The 17,376-nt window shown below is 56.4% G+C and overlaps 1 protein-coding gene across 3 annotated transcripts; it reads left to right on the forward strand.

The window, feature by feature from the left end:
* Positions 1–1,702: 1,702 nt before the first annotated feature.
* On the forward strand, positions 1,703–9,390 carry FGFR4 (fibroblast growth factor receptor 4). 3 transcript variants are annotated; one of them, XM_060295562.1, is made up of 17 exons: positions 1,703–1,793; positions 2,462–2,725; positions 2,813–2,893; positions 3,014–3,180; positions 3,731–3,854; positions 4,391–4,581; positions 4,712–4,895; positions 4,927–4,948; positions 5,483–5,653; positions 5,740–5,861; positions 7,364–7,474; positions 7,562–7,752; positions 8,126–8,248; positions 8,335–8,405; positions 8,626–8,763; positions 9,040–9,145; positions 9,244–9,390. In XM_060295562.1, exons 1-17 carry the CDS (start codon positions 1,703–1,705, stop codon positions 9,388–9,390), a joined length of 2,304 nt encoding a protein of 767 aa, XP_060151545.1. The 3 variants fall into 3 exon arrangements, with proteins under 3 accessions (XP_060151545.1, XP_030702682.1, XP_060151546.1); XM_030846822.2 differs by lacking the exon at positions 4,927–4,948 and adding an exon at positions 5,206–5,399 and having other exon boundaries at positions 4,712–4,850; positions 5,508–5,653; XM_060295563.1 differs by lacking the exon at positions 4,927–4,948 and adding an exon at positions 5,206–5,245 and having other exon boundaries at positions 4,712–4,850; positions 5,508–5,603.
* Positions 9,391–17,376: the final 7,986 nt, after the last annotated feature.

The raw sequence follows: 17,376 nt of genomic DNA on the forward strand, positions 1-17,376 counted from the left end.
CAGAGACGGGGCAATGGAAACCGGGGGTGGGCACAGAGACAGTGGCATCTGAACCAGCTGGAGAAGTGGGGACAGAGAGGTATGGGCAAGAGAGAAGACATGCCCGGTTTGGAAAGCCAATGGCTTCCCAGTGCTGAAGAAGCTGACTGTGCAGCCAATGAGATTGACAAAGGCAGGGAGGGAGGCCTTGGATGCTGGATAAACAGTGTGGACTGGATCCTGCTGCACACAGGCAGCCATTAAGGGCTTGTAAGCTGGTGGGTGTTGGGGGGTGGGGGGCGGAACATGGCAGACTTGTAATTTTTAAAACACTGCTGGAGAACCCAGGGAGACGTTTGCAAAGGCCCAAGCTAGAGATGACCATAGCGTGCTCTGGGTTCAGGCAGGGAAGGTGAGATGGACTAGAGGGGGATTGGACAGGTTGTGCTCCAGCTGTAGGGGCAACTCAGGGAAGAAGCAGTTCAAAGGGGGAGATAATGGCTTTGGCCAGGACAGGCTAAGTGTCCCCTGCCTCAGAACCAGAGCTGGACAGGGGGGCAGTGGCTGAGGAGAGAGTGTGCAGTGGAATTCCCGGGCAAGGTGGATCCAGAGACACCAGTGCCACCTGACTGTTACCCAGCCCCAGGTGACAGCCAGTAAGCCCCTGGGACTACACTAGTCACCCTCTTCCCCTGCCAGCTGAGGCTCAGTTTTGAGTGTTCCTTTCAGAGGATGGAGACATCGTTGGTGGCATTTGGAGGAGGGTAACTAGATGGGGTGGGAGTGTACATCACACCTGACAGGAACAGCACCCGCAGCGGAGGTGACTGGCCGAGAGCTGAACAAGGGTGACAGTCATGGGGACGGGGAAGGGGAAGAAAACATTCCAACATTCTGTGTGCCCAGCCCTACATACATTCTCTTTTCTCCTCAAAGCAGTCCTGTGAGGACAGCAGCCCAGAGAAGGACAGGGACTTGCAAGTTGGTAAGAGTCAGGATTTGAAGTTGACTCTGTCAGACACTGGAGTCTACATTCTTTACAAGAGCTTGTGTGCCTCTGATGGAGCTGTGGGGACACAAAAAAACAGAGGTAACCCCAGAATGCAATTCTGGTTCAGAATGAGGAAGAGCTTTTGCTTGCCGTAGAATGTACTGCCTTGTTAGTAGTGAGCACCCTGCCACTGCAGGTATCCAAAGCTGGTCATGGAAATGTCAGCAATGCTGTAAGGAGTGGGGGTCAGATCAGATAACATCCAGATGCTGAAGTTTGGCCTTGTATTATATTTCAGATTTTCTTCAGTAATAAATTCATTTATTCAGCAAAAAATAAATTATGTGTGCTGAGAGAGAGCAGAATACGTGTCTCCATTCTCTGCTTCCTTCCAAGGAAAGAATCCCAAGCCTGCCCTTTTTGTGAACTTGTGCCGGGGTCTCAGCAGGACCCAAGGAGAGCAGGAAGCCCAGCCCCAGCTCCGCACCACACAACCTACTGTGGGGAGGCCTTGGGCTCTGACAACAGCAGAGCTGGTTCTAGTCTCTGCCCTGACGCTGCCTAGCAGGGGCTTGAACAAGTCAGCATTTCTTGTCTCAGTTTCCTCATCTGCAAGATAGCGGCGTAGCGCCAACAAAGGTGCACGTCTAGCAGGAGTTCTTCGCCCTTTCTGTTTCAGGAAGGCAGTCAGTGGGAGGCCCAGCCTGGGTCCCTGCGAGCAGCAAGAAGGAGATGCGGCTGCTGTTGGCCCTGTTGGGGGTCCTGCTGGGGGCACCTGGGGCTCCAGCTTTGTCCCTTGAGGCCTCTGAGGAAGCAGAGCTGGGTATGGCCTCTAAGATGGGAGAGGGTGGCAGGGGTGGGAAGAGTGGGCATCAGGAGGGGGCTGCTGGCTGAGCAAGGCTGGAGAGGATCCTGGCCCAGGCTCTGAGGAAGTGGCAGCAGGGCAGGACCAACCACTGAGACTCAGTGTCTGGCTCCCAGCAAGCATCCACCTATCTCTGTGTCCACAAGAGAGACTGGACTTGCAGGGTGCAGGGCCCTGAAGTGGGCCACAGAGCTGGTGGTGAGCCCCTTGGCTGTGTGTGTGTGTGTGTGTGTGTGTGTGTGTGTGTGTTCTGTGCACTGGGTGTGTGGCTTGGGAGGCCCAGCCAGCATGTGTGGTGTATGCACTGTGAGTGTGATATGCCCCAGAGGTGTAGGCGTGTGCCCTACATGTGGCACCTGTAGCATGTGCCTGTGTGTGTATGTGTTTCTTGGGACAGTGGCATGTCCTGTCCAGCATGTGTGCCATGCACCATGTGTGTGATATGCACCAGAGGCATGGCATTTGCCCTGCACATACCGTCTGTGGTTGTGCATGTGGTTGTGTGTATGTGGAAGAGCAGCGGTGTCCAGCATGTGTCGAGGGGTTGCTCCTGCCATGAGTGTGCAGCATGTTCTCTGTATGCAGGGGGCTGACTCAGCTCACTGACCTCTGCCCTCGGCCCACAGAGCCCTGCCTGGCCCCCAGCCCAGAGCAGCAAGAGCAGGAGCTGACTGTGGCGCTTGGGCAGCCTGTGCGGTTATGCTGTGGGTGGGCTGAGCGCAGTGGCCACTGGTACAAGGAGGGCAGTCGTCTGGCACCTGCTGGCCGGGTACGAGGCTGGAGAGGCCGCTTGGAGATCGCCAGCTTCCTACCCGAAGACGCTGGCCGATACCTCTGCCTGACACGAGGCTCCATGCTTGTCTTGCACAATGTCACCTTGGTTGTGGATGGTAAGGGGGTCTGGCAGTGGCTAAGGGGTCCCTGGGGAGAGAAACTCTGTCCTGGGCCTCAAATGCCTCCCTCTGTCCCTGACATAGACTCCATGACCTCCAGCAATGGTGATGAGGACCCCAAGACCCACAGAGGCCCCTCGAATGAGCACATTTACCCCCAGCAAGGTCAGTGTGACTCCTCAAGGACTCATTCCCCTGTCTTCCAGCTGGTCACTGAGAAGAGATCTGTGTGTAAACAGGTGGTCCTCCTGAGGGCACTGAGTTCTCCCTTCCCCTCCCCGCCAGCACCCTACTGGACACACCCCCAGCGCATGGAGAAGAAACTGCATGCAGTGCCTGCCGGGAACACCATCAAGTTCCGCTGTCCAGCTGCAGGCAACCCCATGCCCACCATCCGCTGGCTCAAGGATGGACAGGACTTCCATGGGGAGCATCGCATTGGAGGCATTCGGGTGAGTCTCCGGGTTCCCCCACCGGTCCCCTCAAGTCAAACCCACAGTTCTTTCTCTACTGAGAAAGGCAGCTGCAGGGCCCCAGAAGGAGCACTAGACTGTGGACTTCGACAGCTCTGGTTCAAGTTCCCACTCTGCCATTCTCTGGCAAGTGACTTAACCTCTCGACCTTAGCAACTCCATGTGTAAAGTGGGAAGGATCACTGACCAGCAGGTATTAATATGTTTTAGCAGCTCATTCTCATAAGACCCTACAGGGTCAGTTCCAGGCTGTAGTCTCAGAGGAAGCTGAGACTCAGAGAGGGCAAAAACTGGTTCAAGGGGGCACAGCTCAGAAGAAGTAGAGCTAAAACTCAAGGACTCGAACTCACGGCTCAGATACTTCTTGGGGCCTTCTCCTTTGTTCCAAGGTCCCTAGCCTTGGCGTGGCCTCCCCAGGGCCTAGAGAGCTTGCGAAGACCCCCGCGGGCAGAATATAGCCTCCTCATGCTCTGGTCCCCTGGATGGGCATGGTTCGGTGGCCCCTCATGGACACTTCTCCTGCTCCCAGCTGCGCCACCAGCACTGGAGCCTGGTGATGGAAAGCGTGGTGCCCTCGGACCGTGGCACATACACCTGCCTTGTGGAGAACTCTTTGGGCAGCATCCGCTACAGCTATCTGCTGGACGTGCTGGGTGAGCGGGCGGGCGGGCGGGCGTGCGGGCAAGGCGGTGTCAGGGTGGGAGCCCTGACCCTGCCCTCAGGTGGGACCCAGTCTGGCAGGCAAGATGGACTTTTAGATGACTCACTCAAGCTACTCAAATTATCCAGGTGGGTCCAAGAGAAGCACAGGGGATAATGTGGGCTTGGAGGAGCAGGGTTGGGCTGAGGAGAAACATGGGAAAGACATCCAGGCAGAGGGCACAGGCTGAGTAAAGGCCCTAGGCATAAAGAACACAATGCATTTGTGGGGACGTGTATGCCTAGAGTGTGGCATTTAAGCAGAGAGCCAGGCCTGGAGGGTTTTTGAGTGCTAGGCTGAGAAGTTGTCCTTGACCCCAAAGGCAATGGGGAGCCATGGAAGGTTTAAACAGTGTAAGAAGGGGATGAACGAGGTCTGAGCTGAGTATCAGGAAGGTCCCTCCCTTGAGCTGGGGGGGAGGCTGGAGGCAGGTGACCAGGGTGCTTCTGTGGGTGCCTGGTCAGGGCTGACGGCCCGGCCCCGCCCCAGAGCGGTCCCCGCACCGGCCCATCCTGCAGGCGGGGCTCCCAGCCAACACCACAGCTGTAGTGGGCAGCGACGTGGAGCTGCTCTGCAAGGTGTACAGCGACGCCCAGCCCCACATCCAGTGGCTGAAGCACATTGTCATCAACGGCAGCAGCTTCGGTGCCGATGGCTTCCCCTATGTGCAAGTCTTAAAGGTCCAGTCCCTGCCAGCACCTGACTCTACCATTCTCCCACGGGTGGTAGGGAGTGGTCCCCAGCTCACTTCCTGGCCGCAGTGTGGCCCCAGGCCCTTCTGTGACCCCTGAATGTGTCCCCCTTCCCCAGACAGCAGACATCAATAGCTCGGAGGTGGAGGTCCTATACCTTCGGAATGTGTCTGCTGAGGATGCAGGCGAGTACACCTGCCTGGCGGGCAATTCCATCGGCCTTTCCTACCAGTCAGCCTGGCTCACGGTGCTGACAGGTGAGCTCCTGAGGGGGCCAGGAGAGGCTGCGGGATTCTGCTGTGGTTCCACAGTGGGCTGTGACCTGTTGGGTAGATAGTCTTCCTTGGCCTGTGGGGTCTGGATTTGGGATGTGGTGTGTGGATTTGTGTGTTTGATTCTGCTTGTAGCAGTCCCTCTATGCGTGTCCACATGTGACTGTCCGTGTGACTCTCTGGGGTGTTGGTATGAGGGATGGGGTGTAAATGCAGTTTCCTTGGTGTGTGTCCCTATGTATGTTGGGAGCTATGAGGGCCTCAGTTAGAGGGAATGGGGCCAGCCATCTGATCACTGACTGGTCAGTTTCTGTCTGTCTGTATGTCTCCCTGTGGGCAGAGGAGGATCTCATGTGGTCGGCAACAGCGCCTGAGGCCAGGTACACAGACATCATCCTGTACACATCAGGCTCTCTGGCTTTGATGGTGCTCCTGCTTCTGGCCGGGCTGTATCGCAGGCAGGTGCTCCTCGGCCGGCACCCCCGGCAGCCTGCCACTGTGCAGAAATTGTCCCGCTTCCCTCTGGCCCGACAGGTACCAACCATGCTGTCCCCCACCTCTGTGTCCCCGTCGTGAGGCTCTGGGCCTGCTTTCCTGCCTCAGCTGGGCTTCAGCAGACAGACCAAGTCTCTCACTTTGCAGTTCTCCCTGGAGTCAGGCTCCTCAGCCAAGTCAAGCTCGTCCCTGGTGCGGGGTGTCCGTCTCTCCTCCAGCGGCCCCCCCTTGCTTGCGGGCCTCGTGAATCTAGACCTACCTCTCGACCCACTGTGGGAGTTCCCCCGGGACAGGTATGCGGTGCTGAGTGACGGTGGGGATTAGACTCTGGGCAGGAATGATGCCCTGACGGCTGAGGCCTCATCTCTCTCATCTCCAGGCTGGTCCTGGGAAAGCCCCTGGGCGAGGGCTGCTTCGGGCAGGTGGTGTGTGCAGAGGCCTTTGGTATGGACCCCATCCGGCCTGACCAAGCCAGCACTGTGGCCGTCAAGATGCTTAAGGGTGAGTGTGGCAGCCTGGGGGAGATCCAGTGGCCTTGGGAGTAACAGACGGGGCTCTCAGTGCTAGCGGGTGCGCACTGAGGGCCAAGAGAGGCCACCCAATCCCACCCGAGGGCCTGGGGCCCAACTCTGCTACTGACCCTGGCAAGTCATTTCTGAGCTTCAGTTTCCTTACGTGTCACGTGGAGTAAATAATAGTCCCTGCCTCCCAGCCCAAGGTTTGTGGGAAGTGCCTGGTGCCTAAAGTCTTAACCACTGGGATGATGATGACTACAAGGGTTTAGGGTGATGGGTTTGATACCCCGTGTCAGCCTTGGCCTCAAATAACCTTGTCAGCCTTGAAGGCCTCCACCTCATTCCCCCACGATTCCCCCACAAATTGCACCCTCAGCCTCCCCCGGGCCCTGTTGCCCTGTGTTCACCACTGTCTCAGAGAACAGCCCAGGCAGCAATCCCAAGGGGCTCAGAGCATACCTGGGACCCACCATCGGGGCCTCTTGCTGCTGTTCCCCAGCCCCCTCTTCAAGAGCAGCCCAAACCGCTGTTCTGCTCCCCCCGGCCCCTCCTCTCTGCACAGCTGGGGCCACCTGGCACTTTCTGGGAGGCAGGGATTGAGAAATGTGCATTGTGAGGTCTGGTGGGGAGGGTATGTCATTGGCCCAGGGCCACAGGTCAGCCCCAGGGGCTCAGCCCCTGGTCCTTAGCCTTCTCAAAAGAAGCTGGAGCAGTGTCTTCCTGGTCTCCCCGTCTGCACCCCACTGGCAGCTCCCTGAATTCCCAGGCCAGATGGACGCCAGGCCTTGGTCAGACAGACCTCAGGTCTCCAGCCCACTTCCCGCCCCCAGGAATTCTCAACCCATTCAGGGAGTAACACCAAGCCCTCCAGACAGAGCTTCCTTCCTGTTCAGAGCTCTTCCCTCTCTCTCCTGTTTCCTGGTCCCACTCACTGGCAGGCCTACCACTTTTTTTTTTTAATTTATTTATTTATTTTTGGCTGTGTTGGGTCTTCGTTTCTGTGCGAGGCCTCTCTCCAGTTGCGGCAAGCGGGGGCCACTGTTCATCGCAGTGCACGGGCCTCTCACTGTCGCGGCCTCTCCCGTTGCGGAGCACAGGCTCCAGACGCGCAGGCTCAGTAGTTGTGGCTCACGGGCTTAGTTGCTTCGCGGCATGTGGGATCTTCCCAGACCAGAGCTCAAACCTGTGTCCCCTGCGTTGGCAGGCAGATTCCCAACCACTGCGCCACCAGGGAAGCCCAGGCCTACCACTTTTAGATCCTTGATCTTGTTGCATCCTTGCAACTGCTATGAGAGTAGGGCACGATCCATTGTCCCGTTTCATACAAGATAATCCTGAGGTTCAGAGAGGTTAAGAGATTGTTTCAAGGCCACACAGCCTAGCAGGAATTCAGGCCCAGACCTTCCTGACTCATGAGTCCAGGGCTCCGTGTCCTGTCCCCAACCCAAAGTCTCGCTTATGTAGTCACCCTGGCTGTCATCCTTACAGACAATGCCTCCGACAAGGATTTGGCAGACCTGGTCTCTGAGATGGAGGTGATGAAGCTGATTGGCCGACACAAGAACATTATCAACCTGCTGGGTGTCTGCACCCAGGAAGGTGGGGTGGGGCAGGGCTAGGGACGGGGACGGTTGGGATGCAGAGCCACAGCCTCAGTAGCTTCCCTGTCCCCCCTCGCCTCTGTAGGGCCCCTGTACGTGATTGTGGAGTGTGCCGCCAAGGGAAACCTGCGGGAGTTCCTGCGGGCCCGCCGCCCCCCAGGCCCTGACCTCAGCCCTGACGGGCCTCGGAGCAGTGAGGGGCCACTCTCCTTCCCTGCCCTGGTCTCCTGCGCCTACCAGGTGGCCCGGGGCATGCAGTACCTGGAGTCGCGGAAGGTACAGGCAGCGGGCAGCACTCTGGACCACTCCAACTGCCCCATCCCCACACTTTCATGCCCTGCATTAAATGCCCCAACTTCTCCCTCCCCTTTTTCATTAGCCTGTGTCCCTCAGTCCTTCTGTATGCAGTTGAAACTGCATATCCCCATTCCTTCCTCACATACTCCCTACCACACAGGTAGGAAGAGGCAGTGCAGGAGAGAGGGTGTGGGCCCTGAAGTTAGTTGGCTTAGGTTTCCTCTCTGCGACTCTTGACTTTCTCTTCTGTAAAATGGGTGGATGATCCCTACCCCGAGGGTTACTGTGAGGTCCTGTGTGCCCAGCTTCCTGCTCTGTCCTCATAAACCCAAGACCCCTGCCCTGCCCCCAGTGCATCCACCGGGATCTGGCTGCCCGCAACGTGCTGGTGACCGAGGACAATGTGATGAAGATCGCTGACTTTGGGCTGGCCCGCGGCATCCACCACATTGACTACTACAAGAAAACTAGCAACGTAAGGGAGGCAGGGCAGAACTCAGTAGGGGCGGGGCACCGGGACCTGTGGGACTTAGCAGCAATGTGCCCTCTTCTCCCCTCCAGGGCCGCCTGCCTGTCAAGTGGATGGCACCTGAGGCCTTGTTTGACAGAGTCTACACACACCAGAGTGACGTGTGGGTCCTAGAAGCTGGGGCCCGGGGTGTCTGCAGGCGATCACAGAAAGGGCAAAGCTCTTGCCCAGGGTCGCACAGCCCTGGGACCTGAATGGGACTAGACTCTAAAAGAAACCCTAATCCTGACCCCCATGGTGGATCATAGCTGTGGGGTCCCCCGTCCTAGTCCCAGGGGTAGGGAGTGAAGCTGTGCCCTGCTGAGCCTGGGTTCTGCCTCCAGGTGGTCATTTGGGATCCTGCTGTGGGAGATCTTTACCCTCGGGGGCTCCCCATACCCTGGCATCCCAGTGGAGGAGCTGTTCTCGCTGCTACGAGAGGGGCATCGGATGGACCGGCCCCCACACTGCCCCCCAGAGCTGTGAGGCCTCACCCCACTCTCCCCCACTTTCCAGTCCTTACCCTCTGCCCTGACCTTGACCTCAGGGCCTGGCCATAGAGAGTGGTTAGCACTAACACTGTCACCACCTCCTCCTCAGCCCAGCAGGGAGGTCCTGGCCTGGTACCCTTCCACTGAATGGCCTCACTTACCCCACATCAAACCCTACCCCTTCCTCACACCCCCCACCCAGGGCCATGAGGTCCCCGCTCACCCAGGCCTGAGGCTCCTTCTGACCCTCCCCCACACTTCTCCCAGGTACGGGCTGATGCGTGAGTGCTGGCACGCAGCACCCTCTCAGAGGCCCACTTTCAAGCAGCTGGTAGAGGCACTGGACAAAGTCCTGCTGGCCGTCTCTGAGGAGGTACTGTGCCCCTATTGTCCCATGACCCCCCTGTGCCCACTGCCCTCTGGGCCTTGTCCCACCTGACCACCAGGGCTGACCAGCACTGTTCCCCATAGTACCTCGACCTCCGCCTAACCTTTGGACCCTACTCCCCTGCTGGCGGGGACGCCAGCAGCACCTGCTCCTCCAGCGACTCTGTCTTCAGCCACGACCCCCTGCCCCTGGGGCCCAGCCCCTTCTCCTTCCCTGGGGTGCAGACATGAGAGCGGCACAAAGTTGTATGGGCAGGCCGGCCATCAGCCTTGGGCCTCCTGGCTGAGCTGCAAGCTGGTGGTGCTTGACCTTGGCACCCCCAGGCCCTGACCTAAAGGTACTGTCCCAGATCTCTGGTTCTGCTTTGGGGAGGTCTGTCTTTGGTCCTGGGGTCCCCAGTTGAGACTCCTGCTCTGGCCTCTGGGTCTCAAGCCAGAGTTCAACCCCAGTCTCAAGGCCTTGCCCTTGCCTTGGAGTCATGGCCCCAGTGTTCTAATGGCTTGTTAAGGTTCTGCTTGGCCTCCTGGGCCTGGGCACTCGGTCCTTGTTCCAGGGCTTTGGTTGGTCCTGGCTGTAGGGCTGTCCTAAATCTCCCCACTTCCCTACACCAAGAAAGGTCTTGGGCCTCTGAACCCCATGTCCCCAGGCCTCCCCTGCCTCCCCTCTGCTGCTTATCCCAGCATCTCGGCGGAAGGAGCACTGGCCCCTTTGCTAGCTGAGAGGCTGGAAGCCTGCCAAAACACAGAAGCAAATGGCCTTTTATAAATTATTATTTTTTGCAATAAACCACTGTGTGCCTGCCTGGTGTCTTCCCTGCAGCGGGTGGAGGGGGAACAGGGTGGAGAGATCCCCGTGCTGGGAGTTTTGCCTGGGTGACACAGACTGAGAGCTCCATGCCCAGCCCTGGGTTTACATCCACCTCCAGCTGCGTCAGGGTGGACCCAGGAGCCTGTGTGAACCTCTGTCTTAGTCTGTCTGTCTTACCAGCACCATCTTGTATATGTGAGAGTGTGAACGAGTGCTAACGGGCAGCGGAGTCCACACGGCACCATCCACTTGGCAGGACTCCTGTACCCTCTGCATATGCGTATGTGTGTGCGTACCCTGGGACTGTCCCCAAGGGAGCTGGCAGCACCCCTCCCCCATCTGCTCAGCATTAACCAAGCTGACCGTTAACACAGCGTGAAAGCCTGAAACTCAGCTTCGAGGCTGCTGCCCGCTCCCACGCTCTGCGGCTCAGGCTGGGGGCTTGTGGGGGCTGTGCCCGCCCCGCCCCACCCTGGCCAGTCTCCCAGGCAACAGCTGGTTGCCGCCTGGCTGGGCTGCAGCTGTCTCTGCCTGCCTGGTCCTTGCCTGGGGAGGCCATCATGGCCCTGTTCTCAAACACCCTCTGGGGGGTGGAGGGATCAGCTTCCCAGGGCTCTGAGCCTGGAACCTTCTCCAGCCCCATCCCAGTGGTTACTGCTGCTCTTCAGCCCCTGAATCACAAGGAAGAGGTACCAGACCCAGTGCCTGGTGTTCTCTTCTGCCCTGCCCTGCTGGAACAGGGGTGCCCATCCAGGACACATCATTTGTGGAAGCTGCCTGGATTGCCCCCATGGCCTCTCAGCGGGTGGTGGCTGAAAATACATACAGAGTCAGAAGGGACTGGATATAAGGATTTGGGACTGGGGCCATCCTGGAAGACTGAGCAGCAGCTCATGGCCATGCTTCTCTTCCTACTCCAGGTCTCCTGACACACCCATTGTGCCCTCTTTGCTTCACCGTGTCCCAAATTGAACTACTCATTTTCCCCCCAAAACTGTACCTCCTCCAGGACGCTCCATCTCAGAGGAAGCACCAGGCCTAAACCCAGGGAGTCATCCCTGACCACTTCCTTTCCTTTAAGAGCCCTGTTCCCTAATGGATGGAGAGAACACTGGACTTGGAGCCAGGCAGTTCAAAGCCTGCCACTTCCAGTGTCCCAAGGCCAGTGCTCTCACTTCTTTGATTGTCACTTTCTTTGCCTATATGAATGGGGTGCTCCTGCCTTGCCTACCTCCCAGGGCTTAGGGTTTAGGATGAAATAGGTCTTGGATGAGCACATGTTTAGGGAAGGACGCCCTGAAGAGTTCACATGGGTCATGCCAAGTGTTTCGCTAAGAACAGGTGCTTGGGGCTTCCCTGGTGATGCAGTGGTTAAGAATCCGCCTGCCAATGCAGGGGACACGGGTCTGAGCCCTGGCCCGGGAAGATCCCACATGCCGCGGAGCAGCTAAGCCCGTGCGCCACAACTACTGAAGACCGTGTGCCTAAAGCCCATGCTCTGCAACAAGAGAAGCCACCGCAATGAGAAGCCCGTGCACCGCAACGGAGACCCAACACAGCCAAAAATAATTTAATTAATTAATTAATTTTAAAAAACCAAACAGGTGCTTGGCCTTTGCGGCGGCCCTGAATGTCCCCCTCCCCGCCCAAGGTCTCCTCCATCCCCTTCCCTCCCATTCCCTTGCGGGTGGCTCTACAGGCAGCTTCCAAAAGCAGCTCTTGGCTTATGCTCCCCCTGCACTCAAGAACCCCCCCTGGCTCCCTGGAGTCCCCCAAACTTTCTGACTGAGCCCCAGTCCCCACTGGGGTCACTGGCCAGTGACTGTGTTCTTCACCAGCCTAGCCCATCACAGGAGAGGCAGATCCCTCACAGCCTGCCTGGGGAGGAAAAGGGTTGGGAGGCTAGAGCAGTGTGTAAGGACAAGAGGGTGACAAATGAGAACCCCCACTTTCCACTTCCCCACTGTGAGCCCACTGCTGTGCCAGGCTCAGCCACCCACCACTCTCCCTCACCACAGCCTCGCCAGATAAAGATTTGTATCCCCAATTTAATGGTAGAGAAAGAGGATGTGATGGGCACAGGGTCACAAGGGTTAGGGTCTAAGGAAGGAGATGAGTTGATCTCCCAACCCCAGGTTCCCGGCAGGTCCTGTATACATGGGAGATTCATCAGAGTGACAGGAGCAGCTGCCGTCTGGTAGATCCTGGGGTCCAAGAGGGGCTCAGCTGCCCACCCTGTGCCCCCTCCCTGCTAGCATCCCTGGCAGGCACGTGCTTACTGGGGCCTTTCCACATTCCTCACAGCCCATGTCAGAATGAGACAGATGCTACTAATTCCCCTGTGCAAGCTTTGCTGCTCCATCTCCCCTCCCCCAGGCCTGCTCTGGGCATCATGGCAGCATGTGGAGCCTGACCCCCTTGGTCTGCCTGGGTTCTGAGCAGCTTCCTAGCTAGTGTCACCCGCCTCAGGAGCCTTTCCGAAAAGCACTGGGTCACCTCCGGACTCTACCACTTGCTGGCTGCTTGTGTCACTCAAGGCTCTGGTGGGAGCAACAGATAGACAGCCACTCAGATGTCAGAAGCCAGAGCCAAGGGGCAAGAGGCTGCTGGGAGGGAATCAGCGCCTGGGAGGGAGGGGCAAGCTGGCCACAGTGTGTGTGTGTTGCTGTGACTGAAGTTACCCTCTCTGAGCCTGAAACACAGGAATGACAACATGCCTTGAGGAGTGGTTGTAAATGTTCAGTCAAAAATGGCTGTTGCATGGGGATTAGGAGGGAATGGCCCCCAGGCCTGGGTTGCCATGACCTCATGCCCTTTTCATGGTAGCACTTCCCAGGAAGGCATTCTTGTCCCCATTGCCCAGATGAGGACACTGAGGCTCAGGAGGAAGTGACTGGCCCAAGGTTACATGGGGGCAAATGGGAGAGTTGGTGCTTGGGACCAGGTGCCTATCCCACTGCGAGGATCATTCCCAGAGCCCTGGTGGCCCAGCCATTCTGAGGACCAGGAGAAGCTCTGGATTTCCATGAAGAAGAGGATACCTGTTGATGGAATATTCATGCACACTGGTGGATGGTCATTCGTGACACCCAAGCACAGAGTTGCTTGGTCCAGCACTTTGCGCTCCAGCCCTATGGCCTCCATCCCTGCCACCTCAGGGGCCTCACATGGGCTGTTCCTTCTGGGGGACACTCCTCTTCACCCCCTCACCTGGCTAAGCCCCACGTGCCCTTTAGATCTTACTTAAACCTCATTTCTGGGGTCGGCCTCCCAAGGGCCCCTTCCAAGTTGGGCGCCCCCTTCATGCTGAGCCCTCCTATTCAGAGGCTCTCATTGCTATAGAGAAGGATGCCCACAAGAGTCTCCTCCCCACAAAGTGTGATCCCCAGGAAGCAACCACTGTTTTGGTAGTTTTTTTTGTTTTTGTGTTTTTAAAATAAATTTATTTACTTTATTTATTTTTGCCCACGTTGGGTCTTCGTTGCTGTGCACGGGCTTTCTCTAGTTGTGGCAAGCGGGGGCTACTCTTTGTTGCGGTGCCCAGGATTCCCATTGCAGTGGCTTCTCTTGTTGGGAGCACGGGCTCTAGGCGCGCGGGCTTCAGTAGTTGTGGTACGCAGGCTCAGTAGTGGTGCACAGACTTAGTTGCTCCGCAGCATGTCGGATCTGCCCGGACCAGGCCTCGAACCTGTGTCCCCTGCATTGACAGGCGATTCTTAACCACTGAACCACCAGGGAAGTCCGCTTTGGTAGTTTTTTAATCAGTAGTTCTAAAATTTTAGCATGTATCAGAATTACCTGTAGGGGTTGGATTGCTGGGTCCCACCCCAGAATTTTGTATTTGGTAGGTTTGAGGTAAAGCCTGGAAATCTGCATTTCTAGCAAGTTCCCAGGGGATGCAGATGCTGGGCTGGGGCCACACTTTGAGAACCACTTTTTTTTTTTTTTTCGGTACACGGGCCTCTCACTGTTGTGGCCTCTCCCATTGCGGAGCACAGGCTCCGGACGCGCAGGCTCAGCGGCCATGGCTCATGGGCCCAGCCGCTCCGCGGCATGTGGGATCCTCCCAGACCAGGGCACGAACCCGTGTCCCCTGCATCGGCAGGCGGACTCTCAACCACTGCGCCACCAGGGAAGCCCTGAGAACCACTTTTTAAAGAGGCATTCCGTGTTCATGGTTTAAATAATTGAAACAAAAACTTCAATGGCACAAAAAGTTTTCAATGAAAAACTACCCCCTTGTACCTACTCTCTCTCTCTGCTCCCCAGGGAAAACTGCCCCCATTTTCCAAGTCGTCTTGCATTGCCCCCCTTCCCCTGCCCATGTTCATGTAGCCCTTGATCCAGGTTAGCGGTTACTGTCCTTGCCCTCCCAACTCCCACTCAGGGCAGCACCAGGCAGAAGTGAGGCAAAGTAAAGAGTTGAACAAAGGGAGGGATGGAGGAGACCCACTCTCAGGTACAGACACACTCAGGTGTGCGCTGCCACTGCCCGCCCCTTCCCACACTCCGGAACCCTAACTGGGAGCCCCCCTCCTACCCTGCCACCTGCTGTTGGATTTAGCCTAATCCCAGAGTATGTGTGTGAGGCAGCTGCAGCTCTCTCTGGGGGGAGAGGGCCCCCCTCCAGAGGAAATCTCCTTTTATTCTCTTGCTACCGAAATCTGACCTTCATCGGCACCTGGGCCCCAAGGCTGGGGCCTGTCCGCAAGAAGTGGCTAAGGAGATGGCGTGAAATTGCCAACAGCTGAACTCACCCTGCCTCTCCCTGCTTCCTCTCCTACCCAGTCGCAGCTCACATGCCACAGCACCAGCCCCTTCCAGGGCCCCTAGTGCCAACCTCATGTTCTTGTGCTGGTACTTGGGGCCCAGCCTGACCTGGCCCTACTGATCGCACCCGCTGACCCTGCGGCATATGGCTGTGGGCTTCTCGCAGCTTTTGAACCTCCAGACCATCCTTGTTCCCCTCAGGGCTTGGCTCAGCTATCACCTCCTCCAGGAAGCCCACGCTAATCTCACAGCACTGCCTAGGCATTCTGCCTCTATGCACAACTGGAATGACCCATTTATGGCTCTCTCTGTCTCACTCAGGGCAGGGGCTCATGGGCTCCCCCTTTAAGTCAGGTCCAGTGCAGGGCAGGCCCACAAAGTTTTCTCAAACGACTGAATGACCTGGTAAGGGCGATGATAAGGCTCCTGGTCAGGGAGGTCCTTTCCTTTAACAGCTGAGACCCCTAGGAAATCAGGTCCCAGGAGAGGAGGGTTGGCTCAAAAGGCTGAGATGGCCAGACCCATATTGGACAGCACAGCTCTACAACCTTGTAAAAGGGGTAGCCCTTGGATCCTGGGGGACTGAGATTATTGTAATTGCTGGGGGACCCACTGCATGTGCTGAGGAAGGCTTCACCTCACATAGCTGAGCTTCTGCCTCTATGGTGTGGCCCCTTCCAAGCCACCCCCTGAAGGCAGACAGGCTAGAAATAAATGATGGATAACATGGAATTCTCTAGAGCAGCACTGTTCAGGAGAACCGTCTGCAGTGATGGAAATATCCTCTATCTGTGCTGTCCAATATGGTAGCCACTGGCCATGCATGGCTATTGAGCACTTGAAATGTGGCTTGTGTGACTGAGGGACACAAGCCATTATTGTAATTAATTTAAATATAAGTTTAAGGAGCTGTGTATTGACAGGACAGCTCTAGAGCCTTCACAAAGGGGCTCTAAGTGTTCTGATGGGGAATTTGCTCTGCGTTACACTACTGAGGGGAAAATTCAAGATGAAGCAGCACATGCGTGTCCCTGTGAAACATGTACCTGCAGTTGTAGGGATGCAATCGCTTGGGAAGGGTGGGCAGGTGGTCACCATGGCTGCTTCTGGGGAGGGGAACTAGGTGGCTGGGGTCAAGGAGGGAGGAGACCTTTGTTTCTTTTGATTTTTGTACCTGATACGTGTACTATTTATCTACAAAAATTGAAATTTGAAATTTTTTTGAAAAAAAAAAGAGGTAATTCCCTGGCAGTCCTGTGGTTAGGATTCTGTGCTTTCACTGCTGTGGGCCCAGTTTCAATCCCTGGTTGGGGAACTAAGATCCTGCAAGTTGCACGGCGTAGCCAAAAAAATAAATTATTAAAAGAAAAGAAAAGAAAAAATACCAGAGAAGAAAAGTATCCCCTCTGAGTACACACCAGTTTCCAAGGCTGCCTGGCCCAAACCTCAGGCTGCCCCAGAGCCAGTTTCAGAGTTTCCAGGGCCCAGCACCGTCCTACACAGCCACACTCTCCTCCTGCCACTTCACACACCAGCCCAGGCTGAACCCAGGCCCACGGGACGAAGCCTGAACTGACCCCTGCCCACTCCCCAAACTCCTCGCATATCCCTCCCCCATTGATTCTCCACCTCCAGTGACCTTCTTTCTGTTTTTCCACCACCCCAAGTTCATGAGAATCTCCGGGCCTTTTACTTGCAGGTCTCTGCTTGGAATGCTAGTCCACTGGTGTTTCTGGCTAGCTGTCAGAACAAAGGTCATCAGGACTTCCCTGGTGGTCCAGTGGTAAAGAATCCGCCTTCCAATGCAGGGGACGCGGGTTTGATCCCTGGTCAGGAAACTAAGATCTCACATGCCATGGGGCAACTAAGCCTGCTCACCACAACTACTGAGCTCTTGAGCCTCAACTGGAGAGCCTGTGTGCCACAGCTACAGAGCCCACATGCCCTGGAGCCTGTGCACTACAGCTAAAGAAGAGAAAACCTGCATGCCACAACTAGAGAGTAGCCTGCATGCCTCAACGAAGAGCTTGCACACCACAACGAAATATTCCACATGCCTCATCGAAGATCCTGCGTGCCGCAACTAAGACCCGACACAGCCAAAAATAAATAAATAATAAATAATTTTTTTTAAAAAAGTCAAACACAAAAAAGTGATATAGGGCTTCCCTGGTGGCGCAGTGGTTGAGAATCCGCCTGCCAATGCAGGGGACACGGGTCCGAGCCCCGGTCCGGGAAGATCCCACATGCTGCAGAGCAACTAAGCCCGTGCACCACAACTACGGAGCCTGCGCTCTAGAGCCTGAGAGCCACAACTACTGAGCCCGCGTGCCGCAGCTACTGAAGCTTGCGTGCCTAGAGCTCGTGCTTCACAACAAGAGAAGCCACCGCAGTGAGAAGCCCGTACACTGCAACGAAGAGTAGCCCGGCTCGCCTCAACCAGAGGAAGCCCACGTGCAGCAACAAAGACCCAATGTTCCCAAAAATAAATAAAATAAAAATAAATATTTTTAAAAGTGATATAAATTATTAAAGAAAAAAAGAATGAAAGTCATCTCCTAAGAGTGGACTCTCCTGACCGCTCTGGCCAAAGTACCCCCCCCCCCGTTATTCCATATTTTAGCCCCTTGTTTGTCTTC

Source organism: Globicephala melas, chromosome 3 (genome assembly GCF_963455315.2).
Source record: "Globicephala melas chromosome 3, mGloMel1.2, whole genome shotgun sequence".
Lineage (NCBI taxonomy): Eukaryota > Metazoa > Chordata > Mammalia > Artiodactyla > Delphinidae > Globicephala > Globicephala melas.

What these genes read in the sequence shown, in the direction of transcription:
- FGFR4 (XM_030846822.2), top strand. Translation starts at nt 1,703, where the DNA reads ATGCGGCTGCTGTTGGCCCTGTTGGGGGTCCTGCTGGGGGCACCTGGG. An exon ending in CCTATGTGCAAGTCTTAAAG is followed by an intron (nt 4,582 to 4,711) that starts GTCCAGTCCCTG and finishes CCCCTTCCCCAG; the next exon opens with ACAGCAGACATCAATAGCTC. An exon ending in CCACACTGCCCCCCAGAGCT is followed by an intron (nt 8,764 to 9,039) that starts GTGAGGCCTCAC and finishes CACTTCTCCCAG; the next exon opens with GTACGGGCTGATGCGTGAGT.